General features: G+C 29.0%; 1 protein-coding gene across 1 annotated transcript; it reads right to left on the reverse strand.

The window, feature by feature from the left end:
• Positions 1-857: 857 nt before the first annotated feature.
• On the reverse strand, positions 858-9,812 carry LOC100571082 (gastrula zinc finger protein XlCGF71.1-like). The gene is made up of 3 exons (XM_008184049.3): positions 8,038-9,812; positions 5,602-5,679; positions 858-2,590 (listed from the first exon to the last, which is right to left on the reverse strand). Exons 2-3 carry the CDS (start codon positions 5,646-5,648, stop codon positions 1,891-1,893), a joined length of 747 nt encoding a protein of 248 aa, XP_008182271.1. The 5' UTR covers positions 5,649-5,679; positions 8,038-9,812; the 3' UTR covers positions 858-1,890.
• Positions 9,813-15,107: the final 5,295 nt, after the last annotated feature.

Consider the following 15,107-nt stretch of genomic DNA (forward strand, 5'->3'; position numbering starts at 1 on the left):
TAAAAATATATCAAGAGCCTTGTATTACATTTTTACGCTTTTTTACCCAACAAATAAAACATTAATGATGTTCATAAAAAAAAAAAAATAAAAAAATAGAAATATGAAACTGTCAGTCAACAGCTCAAAACAAGTCGAAATATTTTGAAAATTGTATCAAGTATAAGAATTGATAAAATAAACATTCAGTGAAATTTTCATGGATCTACAGTTATTTGTTTTAGAATTACAACAAAATAAGAAAACTGCTACATGAGAAATCGAGTGAATATCCAATGTGGTAAAAATTTGAATTAAACATTTTTTTTTTGATAAAGGTAGATAATCTTATAAGGAATCTTGTATTACATTTTAAAAACTTAAATTTAAAAAAGAAAATGTTTAGGAATATTTACCTCAATAAATTTGCACGTTTCAAGAAAATAAAACTAAAAATATGGAAGCTGAATATATCCGTAAACAGCTAAAAATAATTTGCTAATTCTCTTAATTTTTCCATATTTTGTCAGTATTTTAAATGCTTATAAAAAAAAAGGTGGGCAAGTGGATGTCGCTATGCTGTACAGTAGGTTACAAGTGGGTCACTGTATAATGGATGGTATTAATTTTGAATTCAATGATATATCATTGTATAAGCAAAATGATTCTGAGCGGAGACGGTATTATCAGTCTAGGTATAAGACATATTATATAACTATCTATGGTATTAAAAAAAAAATTGACCTATAATAAATTCCAAAATTAATCATATCACAATATCCATTAGGTACTTATAACGCGTTATACATGAACAACAAACTTTGATACTATCATAGATATATAATAGTATACTTTAGAAGTTTCTAGTACCCATTTTATCGTGTATAAAAAATGCTAATATAAACATTCAGTGAAATTTTCAAGTATACAGTCATTTGCCTTTTAATTACAACAAAAAGAATATTTTTTGTAATAACTATAGTATTATTGCCCCCCGATGTAATTATTTCTTAATGTAAGGAGATTAACAATTAAAAACAATTACTTTAGTGTGTACAGCGAGAGAACGCAACTGGGAGGCGACCTAAACTCGTTAATTGCTGGGCATTCCTGTGTGGTGGGAGAAATTTGTCTAGATACACACAAACAAGTTGTGTTATCTCGCTTTATGCAGTATACCAATATTATGTATATTAACTACCTGCCCACAGTCTATTAAGCCAAAACATATTTCGACTAGGCTGCAGCAGATTAAGAAATATTATACTGAAAAAAAAAGGCTGCTTTGTTAAAGAATCACTTTATATAATATATTATATTTAAGCTGTTGTATAAATTATTATGTACGTGTGCTTAATTCCTACTACATTTCAACGTATTACAAAATAAGAAGACAAACCACCATTTGTTTAATCAAGACAATGTAATTTTAAAAAATACCAAATTACTGTATGGTAAGATATATAGTTACAATATAATTAAAGTTGATGACATATGTTTAATTAAAATAACATTTCTAAACATAAATAATAAAAACTATGCTGTTTTTAACTCAAATATAATAAAATAAACTTTGTACAATAACATAAAAATTAATACATATAACAGTATGTTCTTCAGAAAGGAAGGTGGAACTCCCATAATTCCTTCTGCTTTATTTTTAATCTATTAAACTAAATAATAAATGTTACGATTTTTCACCAAACTTTTTGTATGTGCTTTCTGTTTTAAATATTTTTTACATGTATCCCAATTAAAAGGTTAATGAATGTTATGAATAATTTGGTGATTACTTAATGATATTACATAAGAAAAATGTGTATACAAATGTTGCATTTGAATGATTACCTTCAGTATGTGATGTGAAGTTGTATGTGTCCTTCACAAAGTAGCCATTTATTACGATTATATTTATAATTGTTTTTCTCTCGAATGAATCCTCTTTATGTGACGCTTTAAATTATCCGACCGTGAATATGATTCATTGCAAAAATCGCATTTATGCGGTTTATACCCTGTATGAATCATATTGTGACGTTTTAAGAGTGCTTTGTATGTAAAATATTTATCACAAATACTACATTGATATTGATTTTCTCTCGTATGAGTGTTCGTGTGATCTTTTAAATTATCCACCCGTGCAAATGATTTAGGACAAAAATCACATTTATATGGTCTATACCCAGTATGCGTCTTATGGTGACGTTTTAAGAGTGTTATATGTGAAATCGATACATTACAAATACCACACTTGAATTGTTTTTTTCCCGTATGCTTATTACTGTGCATTTCTAAATTATCCAACCGTGCAAATGATCTATGACAAACATTGCATTTGAATTGTTTTTCACCAGTATGAATTCTAATGTGAAGTTTGAGATGTGCTATTTTTAAAAACCGTTTATTACAAGTAGGACATTCAATTTTTCTTTCTTTCATATGATTCTTAATGTGAGATATTAAGCTGTCTTTCTGTAAATACTGTCCATCACAAATATCACAAATATACAATTTTTGTTTAGTTGGTGTTGATGCAATTACATTATCTTCAGTTATTATCTGAGCTCCTGTACTTGATCTTGATATTGTATATTTAGAATCTTGAGTGGAACTGAAACAATAATTTATATTTGAATATACTTGGCTATAATAACTAACTGCTTAAACATTATAATTAACTTAAATATTTAATTTATTACATAGCTCGCTATAAGAAAAAGTTATAATTACAGATGACTAATTCTAGATGTGTAACCAAAAATTAAATAAAAGTTTAGACTGATTTTTATTTGATAAACGTATGGTGATTAATATTATTGTTACAAAAGGAATAGATTTAAGGAGAAACTTTATATGTTATTTTTCTTAGATTGTTAAAATAAGTACCTAATTCCATAATAAAAAATTAATGATTTTATAATGATCTTACTACAAAACAATTCAGTAATACTATACACGGAAGTCTGTATAGTTATTATCTCATACAGGTTAAATTGTACTTACATCTTGACTGTACTCATAGATAAGATAAATTATTAGGTTAATAGATATATTCCATAGAACAACAGATGGTCAAGAACGTTTCCAAAAAATGTATGACAGCAAATTTCTTTAATAATAAGTGCTAACCCACGAACATATCAGTGATGTATTCATAATATTATTATATTTAATGCTTAACCCATTATTAGCGATATCTATTTTTTAATACTTCATTAGTCGCATCGTGAAAATTTCTTTGAATTGTTTTTTATGTTACCAAAACATATTTATCATGCAAATTATGTTACCAAGCTATAATAACTTAAATAAATTCATAACATTTAATATTTATATCACCCTGTACATAATATTATAATTTATAATACATTAAATATTGAATTAATGAGCAGAAATATTATTGTTATTATTTCATAAATTGGATAATTTTTCTCACTATGTTTTAGTTACTGATCACACTAAACAAAAACTAACAATTAAAAATCGATTAAAATGGTTAATTTTTATTTATTAGATTAAAATTATGTTTCGAAAGGGGAGCCCGAGCACCAGTTTAAAATTATCTCATTGAAATCTAGACGTAACTAATTGATGCATATTTTGTTTATAAACTTTAGAATGATAACACCGACAGTTCAGAATTAAGTACCACAAATGGCCACTCATAATTTTCACTGTTTCTATACTGAAACACAAAATGTTGTTCTAAACAGGCCTATGTTGTGTGTCCGCTAAAACAGGGTACGTTGTATAATTCAACTACCCATATTTCTCAGTACTCTATACATATTTTTAAATTCTGTTTATGGGACATTAAATTAGACTATTGGATCATAAATCTCCCACAGACAGAATTCTAAAATATGTATAGGGTAGGTACTAAGTAAATGGATAATGTAGGTAACTGAGTTATAAAGTGTACACAGTTTTCGTGGACCCATAGTTTGTCGAAAGTTAAATTTCTGTAACAAGTTAACGAATTTTGACTTTTTTACTGAAGAAAAAGCAAAATTAAAATTATGCTTTAAATGTAGTAGTTGATTAATTATGTATCAATATGTTTAAAATTGTGTGAACTGTAACCTTGTCCTTTGCGTGACTATCAATAAATAATTTATTTATGTTACAGATAATAGTATATGAATTCTTAGCGCGATAAATCAATACAATAGGTAGTGGCATGGGTGCCCATTCGAGGGAGGGAAAGATAGGGCACTTGCCACCACCTGGAAAAAATAATATTAACTTATAATTTAATAAATATTACCTAATTACCAAGAAAAATTCTTTTTTGAAATAACTATTAACTGTACTTCGCATAGACCTAATCTGGTTGTAAATGATTTTTAATGCAGTGATAAATATACAAAAAAACTATAGGAGTAATTAGAATCATCCTGATTAGTGATCATTAAGGATGGCATTAATATGTTTGGAATAAAACGAAGAAATTTGCAGTTCTTATTTACCGATACCGAATAATATATTTCATTGGACTATTTGATTTTCTGTACTTATTAAAATGTTTTTTATCTCGTTTTTTATCAACTATATATATAGAACAATACAAATATAAATTATTAATATTTAGCATAACAGATAATTTACATTTATATGTGAAAATAAAATTACATCTGTATTATCTTTATTATCTTATATTTGAGAATTTTTCTTATTTTGCCCCTCCCTACAATTTTACCTATGGGCAGTGGTAACTTAAATAATACTAAGATGAAACCCGTTCCAGTTCAACAATTTTGTATTTTGTAAATTATATAGCATAAAAAATAAATTTTTTACCATTGTAATAACTTATTTCAAAAATATAGTTACATAAGGAGTTCATTTTTTTTCCATGTTTTACAGTAGGTAACTTATGATTTAAAAGTTAATTTAGTCCCATTAAGATATTTTTTTCTATAACCACAGATTTAAAATATATTCTATTTTGTAATAATTAATTAATTGTATATAAAAAAAAATATATTATTCACAAATATCAGATATTCTATTTATAAATCTATATTTTGGTGCAAAAAGAGCCAATGTGACATTTCGAATAATTTAAGTATTTTGCTGGACTTTAGCATTGAATAAAGTATTAAAGTATATAAGTATTTACAACATTTCAATTTAATGCTTACATTTATTTAAAACTGTAAGACCTTTATTAAATTAGTGTTATTTCAGTTGTTTGTTAGTTTTAAAAATAGGCATAATTATTAATTGTATATGACAAATAAAAAGTAACCGATTTTTAACTAAGTTTAGTTACTATTGTTTTCTAAATTACTTGTAACCATTAAAAGTTAAAAAATTAATAAAAGTTACTTTAAACTTATAACTTAAATTTTAAATATTAACTTAACTTAACAAGTTAACAAAATTAGTTAACATCACCCAGCTAAGTTCTATCCATTTTAAGAAGTACTGGTCTCATATTAACCAAGATAACAAGCAAAATCTCGAGCAAAATATTGTTATGGAAAATTTACTTAATGATGATCAGTTAAAAATAAAGGGAAAACATAAAATAAAATAAGCAACTGACAATCATTTAGGACTGCCTTTGGACCTAGTAATACAATACTTAACTATCTGATACATCTTAATAGAAATTACCTTTCGATATGTTTGATGTATCTCTCATACACTGTAGTCCTGGACATTATTTTTGATTTTGTTTGAAAATAATATTATCTAAACATAAAGATTAAAAAAAAAAAAAAACATTATCCAAAATCTAAATAGTGAATTACCTATACTCTGTTCCATCTAAGAGTGAACCACTTGGCTGACCAAAACACGTTTTTTCCGCGCAGTCCCACCACAATCCGGACATCGGTGAGAGTTTTAACACGGGCGCCCGACGGTCGACGACGGCCGGCGATGTCTGTCCGCCAATCACAGAACGTATAACTATCGCATAGGGGATCAGGCACTGTTCGGCGGCTCAGTCTGCGTGCGCGAAAGCGGTTCACTCTTAGATGGAATAGAGTATAGTAGTATATAATATGCATTCCAATTTCAAAATAATATGTAAAATTATTCCCAAGTTTCTAAATGTTAATTTAAAATGTTGTTATTAACACATCACGTAACTTTTCATTTTAATCTATAAAAGAAAATAAACACACTTCAAATTTAAACAACCAACCGTATATTAGTATTTTTTAATTTTAAAATTAGGTAATACAAATAACAACAGACACCAAGACAATGTGGTACAACTTGTATGAATGAAGGATAAAAATATGTTTGTACAATTGAGTAATATTGTACAACTAAATGTTGTATCTTATAATTTTTGCTCATCAAAAATCAATGATTTTTCTATTAAATTAAATAATCTGACAAAAATGCCTCCAACAAAAGATAGTTTATTTTTAAAATTGGTTTTTAATTTTTAATTTGTATAAGGTATGTATTATTTATATTAAATTCTATCTTATTTTCAATTTAAATATTTTTAATTTTGTACTAAATTAATAACCTTTTCCCTTCATACAATTCATACGCAATCCAAATACATATTTTTCAATCATTTAAATTAGTGTTCAATTAAAGTAAAATTATAGACTCCTACACATGTCCCTATAAGGTTATACGGTTAAATAAAATATTCAGTCAATATCATTGATCATCAATCATAATATTGAATGGAAAGATCATAGGTAAATATTATATTACCTATATTAATAACAATATTAAAATGATTTACGCTGCATTAGTTCAATTGTTGATTAACTATGGAATTTATGTTTGAGAATAGTGTTTGGGGCACTGATTTTAAATAATATCACTTCTCACTGAATATAACATTAAAATATAATCTATTAAGAATAATTTTAAATAGGTAAACCTGGATTTTACTCTGTCAGTTTACTCTAGTCTGAACTTATTGTTGGATAATGTAAATTCTATTTTTATAAGAAAAAAATCTATTTTTTATGCACTATATTAACTTCAAAGGCATTATGTTTAATCATAAGTATAATAGGTACTAGAAGTAAAGAAAACCTTGCGTTCTACTACTTTTGGCAAATGAATTTATGTGGGTAGGTATACAACTTTGGAAATCTTTTGAAAGGTTTAAGCTTCGTGTCAACACTTAAGCTTTATAGTTTATATAACCATCCAGAAAACCTTATAACGAGTAACAACTGTTTTAAATACTAATTTTTCTATTATACCTATAATTATTTACTTGTGTTGGTACCTACTGCCCAGTAGTTTATTCTATTTTAAATTATCATAATCTAAAAAATAAAACACAAGCTCTGCTTATAAAAAGAGAACTATAATGATTAAATGTATTATCTATTATTTGTATACCTGTATAGGTATATATAGGTGTATAGTATTTTGGTGCCAAATAAATATTATTATATTACAATTATATTATATTCTCGTGGTGAGGATAAGACGTAAACTACCAACTGATAGATCACACCATAAAGTGAATCATAATACGTTATAGGTGGGTATGGCAAAACACAAGACCTACAAAAATGCTACCCAGTGTTTGTCCACGGTAAGAAATTAGTATATTATAGTAGCTTATACGTATTAAATTATCATACCACGAGCCATGAAGGTGTACGGTATGCATGTCGTGGACGTGTAATTAATTAGTAAGCAACTAACTACTGACTAACGTTGTTTAAGAACACAAAATTATTGTCCTGGGTAGAAAGCAAACAGTTTGCCGGTTGGCGGTAATTCGACGAAAGTCACAAATGAGTAAAACGGCTAGAATTAATTGTGGCCGTGTTTACAGAAATAATAATAATATCGGTGGACGTTGTTATGTGTATGTACAACAGTTACAATAACAATAACGGACATTTAGGTACAACAACTCAATGCAGCAATCGGGTAGAAAAATAATACCCACAGCAGTCGGGGGCTTCAAATAGGGAAGTAAATTAATTCCATAGGTACTCGAGTTTCTGGGTCTCCATAAGATTTAAGCAATTAACAAGTCGAAACCAAGCACCACCCTGGGCACCTGTATTAATACTGATCGTGCATGACATACAGAGTTCGTATACTCACATAAATGACGATCGGCTGGCACCAGCAGCGGGTACGACGGAAACACTTAAGACGCGTAGGTAGGTAACGACACTTATGGCGGAACAGCGATTTCCGGTCGGCGTTTCGACGTTAAAACGACGACGAAAAGAGTAATACGGAAGAGATTTGAGACTTTAACGCGTGAAGCCGCCAAGTAAAATGTGAATATTATCGTTCTCGTGTGCGCCGCTCTCGGTCGATCAATGCGCGCCGCCGACGCCGTTCAACAAAAATAATGTTATTATAGAATTTACAATAACGTCACGCGCGTGTCGATATCTCTCGGCGGGACGACCATGGCCAATGATATTCCTTCTCAGACGATTGTTTACGTTTGCCGTTTAATAATTGTATCGCCGCGTAATAATAGTCGCGTCCGGACGCGGTCGTCTCCGTGAAGCTTTTGCGCGTTTCCGATCGACCAATAAATTATAATTTTATAAATAGTAGGCGGTCGGATGCGCCGGAGTGGCGTCCCCGCGAACGTGTTCTCGGCAAACCCGAACGGTGTTTATTTTTATACGTTATTAGAATTCCTGATCGGAGCGAAATGACGGCCCATCGATTTGACAATGATGTGCGCGTGTGTGTGTGTGTGTCCGTACGACGAAAAGTAATATTGAGACTTTAACGCGTGAAGCCGCGAAGTAAATATTATTAATAAATTATCGTTCTCGTGCGGTGCCCGCTCGCTCGATCGTCGACGCGCGCCGCCGCCGCCGTCGTCTTGTACCCGCCGTTCACAATATTATTTCACATCGAACAAAAATAATGTTATAATAGAATTTACAATAACAATTTCTATGATGATATTGTTATGCGTCTGATATTGTTGGCGGGACGACGAAAGCGAATAATATTTCCTCCTATGCCGAAATAACGGATATTAATCTGACCTAACGATTGCTTGCGTTTGCTATTAATTGTATCGCCGCATAATTAATAATAGTCGCGTCTGGACGGGGTCGTCTCCGTAAGCTTTTGCCTCGGTTCGTCCCTAGTGTGACGTCACAAAGTCGTCTCCTGCGACTCGTCTGGAAACCCGTAAAGGCGGTCGGATCAAGGCCGTATAAGGGACAATGTATGTGAGAGGAGGCATAAAATATGACGTCCCTATTTCGGTATACGCCTTTTTTTACAAGTAAATAACCAAAAAAAAACTTTCGCGCTACGCTCGAACAAATATTATAGGTACAATACACTCACAAGGAAACTATATGATTACCCACTCGTTGCCTAACTACGAAGTGTAGCTAGAGTAGATGACTATTGTCTTTTACAATATTATATTATATTGGGAACCGCTTAACCGTTTACGTTTTAAGGTTATATCAGGCATTTTAAAAATATTATTATAGTACAGTAGTACAGTGTATTAGTATAACACGTCAAGGTCAACTTCAAAGCACAGATTTATAAACGCAACAGTACGTCCACACTACACCGTCTACGCTGTCGTGGTACGGTGGTCGTCTATACTACGGACTACTCTACTCGTCAGTCAAGCCTAATGACATTATTATAACGATAATAGTTTAAACAATATTGAATATCATAATCGCACAACAAGCTACAGAGTCGCAGTGCTGCTGCAGTAGTAGGTAGGTACCATTTAATAGTACATGGCAATATCGAATGCGGGCCAGATGCGGAGCCCCGGCGGCTATAACATCTCAATATAATATTTATTGATTAGTGATAATTAGGGCTAGGAAAATAAAGCACTAAAAACCTACAACAAAGGAATTAAAAAATTGCCAATAATGCTACAAAAAAAAAGCATTTTAACCAAGAAAATGCAACTAAAAAAGACTTGAACATTTTTAAGTTTAGCTGAAAAATATTTTTAATATCAAAAAACAATTTATTCAACACATTTTTATATGTTCACAATAAGTAATTCTTAGAGCAACTAAGCACAATTTATAAATATTGAAAAAAATAAATTTAAAACTGTTTTATTAAATATCGATGTAAATGTCAACGTATTACGTAACCACTACTCCCCACTCGGTAATCACTTTGACAAAATCTAAGAATCTATTTTCAGATAACGCGATAATATTGCGATAATATAAAATTAATTAATAAATAATAATTTGGATAAATATGTACGTAAATGTTCTAAAAATGTTAAATATGAGTATAATTAACAAAAACTAATTAAAAAGCTAATAAACTGACAAAAAAGTACCAAAAAAGCATTTATTTACGAATATCATAAGAAAATGCTAAAAAAGCAAAATCAAAATTGCATATTTGAACTCTGTGATGAATGAATCGAATTTTGTTTTTGATTAACTATGTCCTGTAGTACTACGAAAGAAAATGCAAATGCTACAAAATCCTAGCCCTAGTGATAATATTCAAAATAGCACGACAAAATAGTACGATTAGTACGTAGGTAGGTACTAGGTACCTATATCGAAAACGAGTTCGATAAACAGCGTTCTCTCCCAATAAGTACCTAATAGATAGGTACCGTTACGATTTTGGATATTCTGACAATTGACATCGTAAATTCGTAAACTAAAATAATTAATATATTTTATTTTTATTATATTACAAACGACATTTTCGACTTATTTGCCGCCCTTAAATATTTGGCCGCCCCTGCCGCCTGGAGCAACTGCTCCTTATAATTAGGAATATAAATATTTTCCGATATTGTGAGTATGGCATAGGCGGAACTACGGGGTGTGCCAAGACACGCCCTAATGTAAAAAAAAATTAATTGATTACATTTAATAATAATATACAAAAACATTAATTGAATTCCAGTTTTTTATAAGTAAAACTGCAAGTGTTCAGAATAATTCTGCAAAATAATAATTGCATGTTATTTTACATCGTCAACGAAGCTTGAATATTTAATAATTTAATCTATTAAATCACTTCATCGTATTTGTTTATCGACTGTCATTATAATATTCAATGTTACTGTCGTTGAAATGATAACTTCGGTCTTCGCTATAATTGTAGTGCGAACGCCAGACAGAATTTTCAGCGAAAAAATATTGCCTTTTCTCGGAAACCTACACGGCTACACGCGCTGATATCGATGGTTAAGAAATAATACTTTGGTAGTTTCAAGTTGGGTATTTCATTTAACATTTTAACGTGTTGTCGTGATTCGAGCAACTCACAGACACCATAATTATATGAATAAATATATTATATCGTTAACTTTGTGTAAAACAAGTAACGACCTCTATGTCGAACAGAAATTACCGGTTAATGTCGAAGCTTCTGAAGGTTATAGAATAATATAAAAGTTTTGTGCCATTTCAAAGGTGATTGTTATTATAAAATATAAGTTGGTACAATAAATATTTATCATAAATAAATTACACTAGACACTATATATAGTCAGGGCCTGATTTACCAATTTATGGGCCCAGTACAATTTTCAATTTTGGGCCCGAAAATTGTCCATATCTATACTTTCTTCAATGCTAAAATAAAATGTACCTATGCATATTGTATTTTATAATTAGTTGCATATACATGAGTAGTTAGATCATAGAATACAATTGTATTATTTAATATACAAGAACACTTTACACTTTCAATGCATCTATAATTAATGTTTTTAATGTTGTTATTCAAGTAAGTATACAAATTAAAAAGCAAATGTATTTTTTTTTTTAAATTAGTATTTTTGATTATTATACTTACATATTAAAGTAAAAGTTTTTAAGTTTAATGTTTTAAGTCAAATTTGATTTCAGCTAATCAGCTTTTACAAACATTTCGATTGTGTGCTATATACCTAGTAGATAAACTAATTCTAAACATAAATTTATCTAAACTACCGTGTAATTTTTTTGTTTCTTCATCTCGTCTATCATTTAATTTTCTATTAATTGTAGTGGCGCAACTAAAGTTAGTTTTTTTTCTAACAAGTAGATTAGACTATTTTACACATTAAATTCAACTAGTTAAGTTACAAAGTTAATATATATCAAAACTAACAAGTCAAGTTAGAAAGTAACTTTGTACAACCCCTAACCCCCCCCCCCTCCCTGGTTGCGCCGCTGATTCATTGAACCATTTAAGTTTTTTTTTTACATTTTAAATTATTAAAAATAATAAACAAATTACGAAATACGACTGACGTATATCACGTAACAACGCAAGACAATAACGTCAATAGTAAAAATACGACGATATTACGATAATAACGGCAAATAGATTTTGTTGTCGGCAAAGTAGTCGTTTCCAGGGAAAATTCATTATACTTTATAACCCACCAAAATATCCAATTAAAATCCAAATCTAATTTGTTTTTCAAAAGTATGATAAAAAGGTATACAATTAATATTTTGTTTGCCTGAATTCGGTGGGCCCCTCATTTGAGTGGGCACAGTGCAAATGTCCCATTTGTCCTTGCATAAATATGGCCCTGACTATAGTATGGCCAGCGCTACAATTGCGGCTCATTTTTCGCTGGCCGTACTATTATAGTGTTGTTTCAGTTTATTTAGTAATAAATATAAAATAATGATTTATAAATTAATATGTTATAACTTATAAGATTAAACATTAAATTATCACAAGTAATACCCACTTACATATTACATACAGTAATATTGTATATTATTGTATCAACCAATAGAGCCATATAGGTAAATATTATATTATACAATAGGTTATAGTAGTGGTTAGAGAACAACTAGAACAACGGTCGGATACTTAAAATATATTATTAACTTTAGCGTATTTTATATACCGTCCTATGGAACGATATTTATGAGCTAAAAAAAAAAATCATATTGCGGGTTAATTTGTCTACAGGCTCAGCTCTGTATTATAAAAAAAACAACTATAGAAAAAAAGGACGAGCACACTCAAATGTAAAGCTCTGGATTCGCCTACGGAGTGTCGGAGTATGGTATACATAATCAGTGTTGTAAAAAATACTTTTAAAAAGTGTTTAAGTAATTACTCAAATACTTTTAAAATAAAGTATTTAAAATATCACCCAAATACTATAAAAAGTTAAGTATTTGAGTAATACTTTTTAGAAGTATTTGAAATAATCTTCAAATAAAAAAAGGTGGGTAAGTGGATGTCGCTCTGCTGTACAGTAGGTTAGAAGTGGGTCACTGTATAATGGACAGTATTAAATTTGAATTCAATGGTATAATATTACTGTATAAGAAAAACGATTCTGAGCGGAGACGGTATATCAGTCTATGTATTAGACATATTATAGGTATACTTATCTATATGGTATTAAAAAAAAATTGACCTATAATAGGTATCAATAATAAATTCCAAATTAATCATATCACAATATCCATTAGGTAACGCGTTATACATCAACAACAAACCGTGGTGCTATCATAGATACATAATAGTATACTTTAGAAGTTTCAAGTACCTACAAATAATATTATACAATCACAACAAAATAACTAAAATAGTTATTCCAGGTTTTTTAATATGTAATTTCGTCCAAATTTGAACTTAAAATGACTAAAAATAAACTGTGCTTATGTATTTCATAGAAGTTTTGGTAACAGAATTAAATATTTACGCAGAATCTTGTTTTAAATTTTCAATCTTTAGATATAAAAGTTGAACATTTTATAAATTTTTAACTACAAAATAATTATTCAATTTTAAATTTGATAAATTTTGTCAAAATGTCAACTTCAAATGCTTATAAAAAATAATTGTGCCTATGTATTTTTAATATTTTTCAACTGCTTTTGTAACAATGTATCAGGAGCTTTGTATTAATTTTTTACACTTTTTGGCCGAATAGATAAAACTTTATTGATATTTATAGAAAAAAAAAACAAAAAAATTGAAAACTTACAGTGTCTGTAAACAGCTCAAAAAGAGTTATTTTTAAGAATTATTTTCAAAATTTTATCGTATACATATATATAATGCTAATATAAACATTCAGTGAAATTTTCAAGTTTCTACAGTCATTCGTTTTTTAATTACAACAAAATAAGAAAATCGTCTCATGAGAAATCGAGCAAATATCAAATGTTATAAAAATATGAATTTCAAATGCTCATAAAAATTTAATTTGATTTTCTTATAGTCATTTTTTTTTTTTGATAAAGGTAGATTATCCTATAAGGAGTCTTGTATCACATTTTAAAATCTTAGGTCTAAAAAGGAAAATTTTTACGAATTATAAACTCAACATAATTAGGTAATTTTCGTGATTTTTCCATATTTTATCAATTTTTGAAATTTAAATGCTAATAAAAAAAACTGTAATTAAGGATTTTTAATATTTTTCAAATGTCATTGTAACAATACAGTAGGAGCCTTGTATTAAATTTTCAAGTATTTTTACTCAACAAATAAAGTTTTATTGACATTCATAGAAAAAAAAACTATTTAAATTGGAAACTGGAATTGTCCGTAATCAGCTCAAAACAAATCAAAAAATTTTATCATGTATAGAAAATGGAAATATAAACAACCAGTGAAAATTTCATGTATCTACAGTCATTCGTTTTAAAGTTACACCAAAAATCAAAATCAATTTTCTCGAAAACAGATTTTGCGTAAAAATTCCCGTTTTTCCTTAATTTTTCTTTTGTTTTTCACGGTGCTTTTGAAAACTATTGGAAAACTTTTACTTTTGACCCCCCAAAGTACCAACTAGATTCACTTTCCTATCAGAAAAGGTACTGTTGAAGAAAATCCAAGCACTTTTACTGTCCTAAAAGGTGATGACAGACACAAAAATTAAAAAAAAAAAAAAAAAAAAACACACATCATTGTAAAATCAATACATTCATCGTTCCACTCAGAATCTAAAATTGAAAACTGGCAATGTCCGTAAAAAGCTCAAAAAGAGTCAAAATATTTTCCAAATTGTATGGTGTTAGAAAATGAAAATATAAGCATTCAGTAAAATGTTCATACAGTTCATGTTTCTACAGTTATTTGATATTGAATAAAAACAAAGTAACAAAATCGCTATTTTTGAAATCGAGTGAATATCGAATCTTGTATAAATATCTTTACTTTTAATGTTACTTTAACGTTTAATTTCATAAGTTCATAAAAAT

The sequence above is a fragment of the Acyrthosiphon pisum genome, chromosome X, assembly GCF_005508785.2.
Source record: "Acyrthosiphon pisum isolate AL4f chromosome X, pea_aphid_22Mar2018_4r6ur, whole genome shotgun sequence".
NCBI classification, from domain to species: domain Eukaryota; kingdom Metazoa; phylum Arthropoda; class Insecta; order Hemiptera; family Aphididae; genus Acyrthosiphon; species Acyrthosiphon pisum.

Excerpts from the sequence above, each read along its gene's own strand:
- LOC100571082 (XM_008184049.3), bottom strand. The coding sequence starts at position 5,648 with ATGTCCAGGACTACAGTGTATGAGAGATACATCAAACATATCGAAAG. Across the intron at positions 2,591-5,601 it reads TACATCAAACATATCGAAAG|TTCCACTCAAGATTCTAAAT; the intron begins GTAATTTCTATT and ends TTATTGTTTCAG.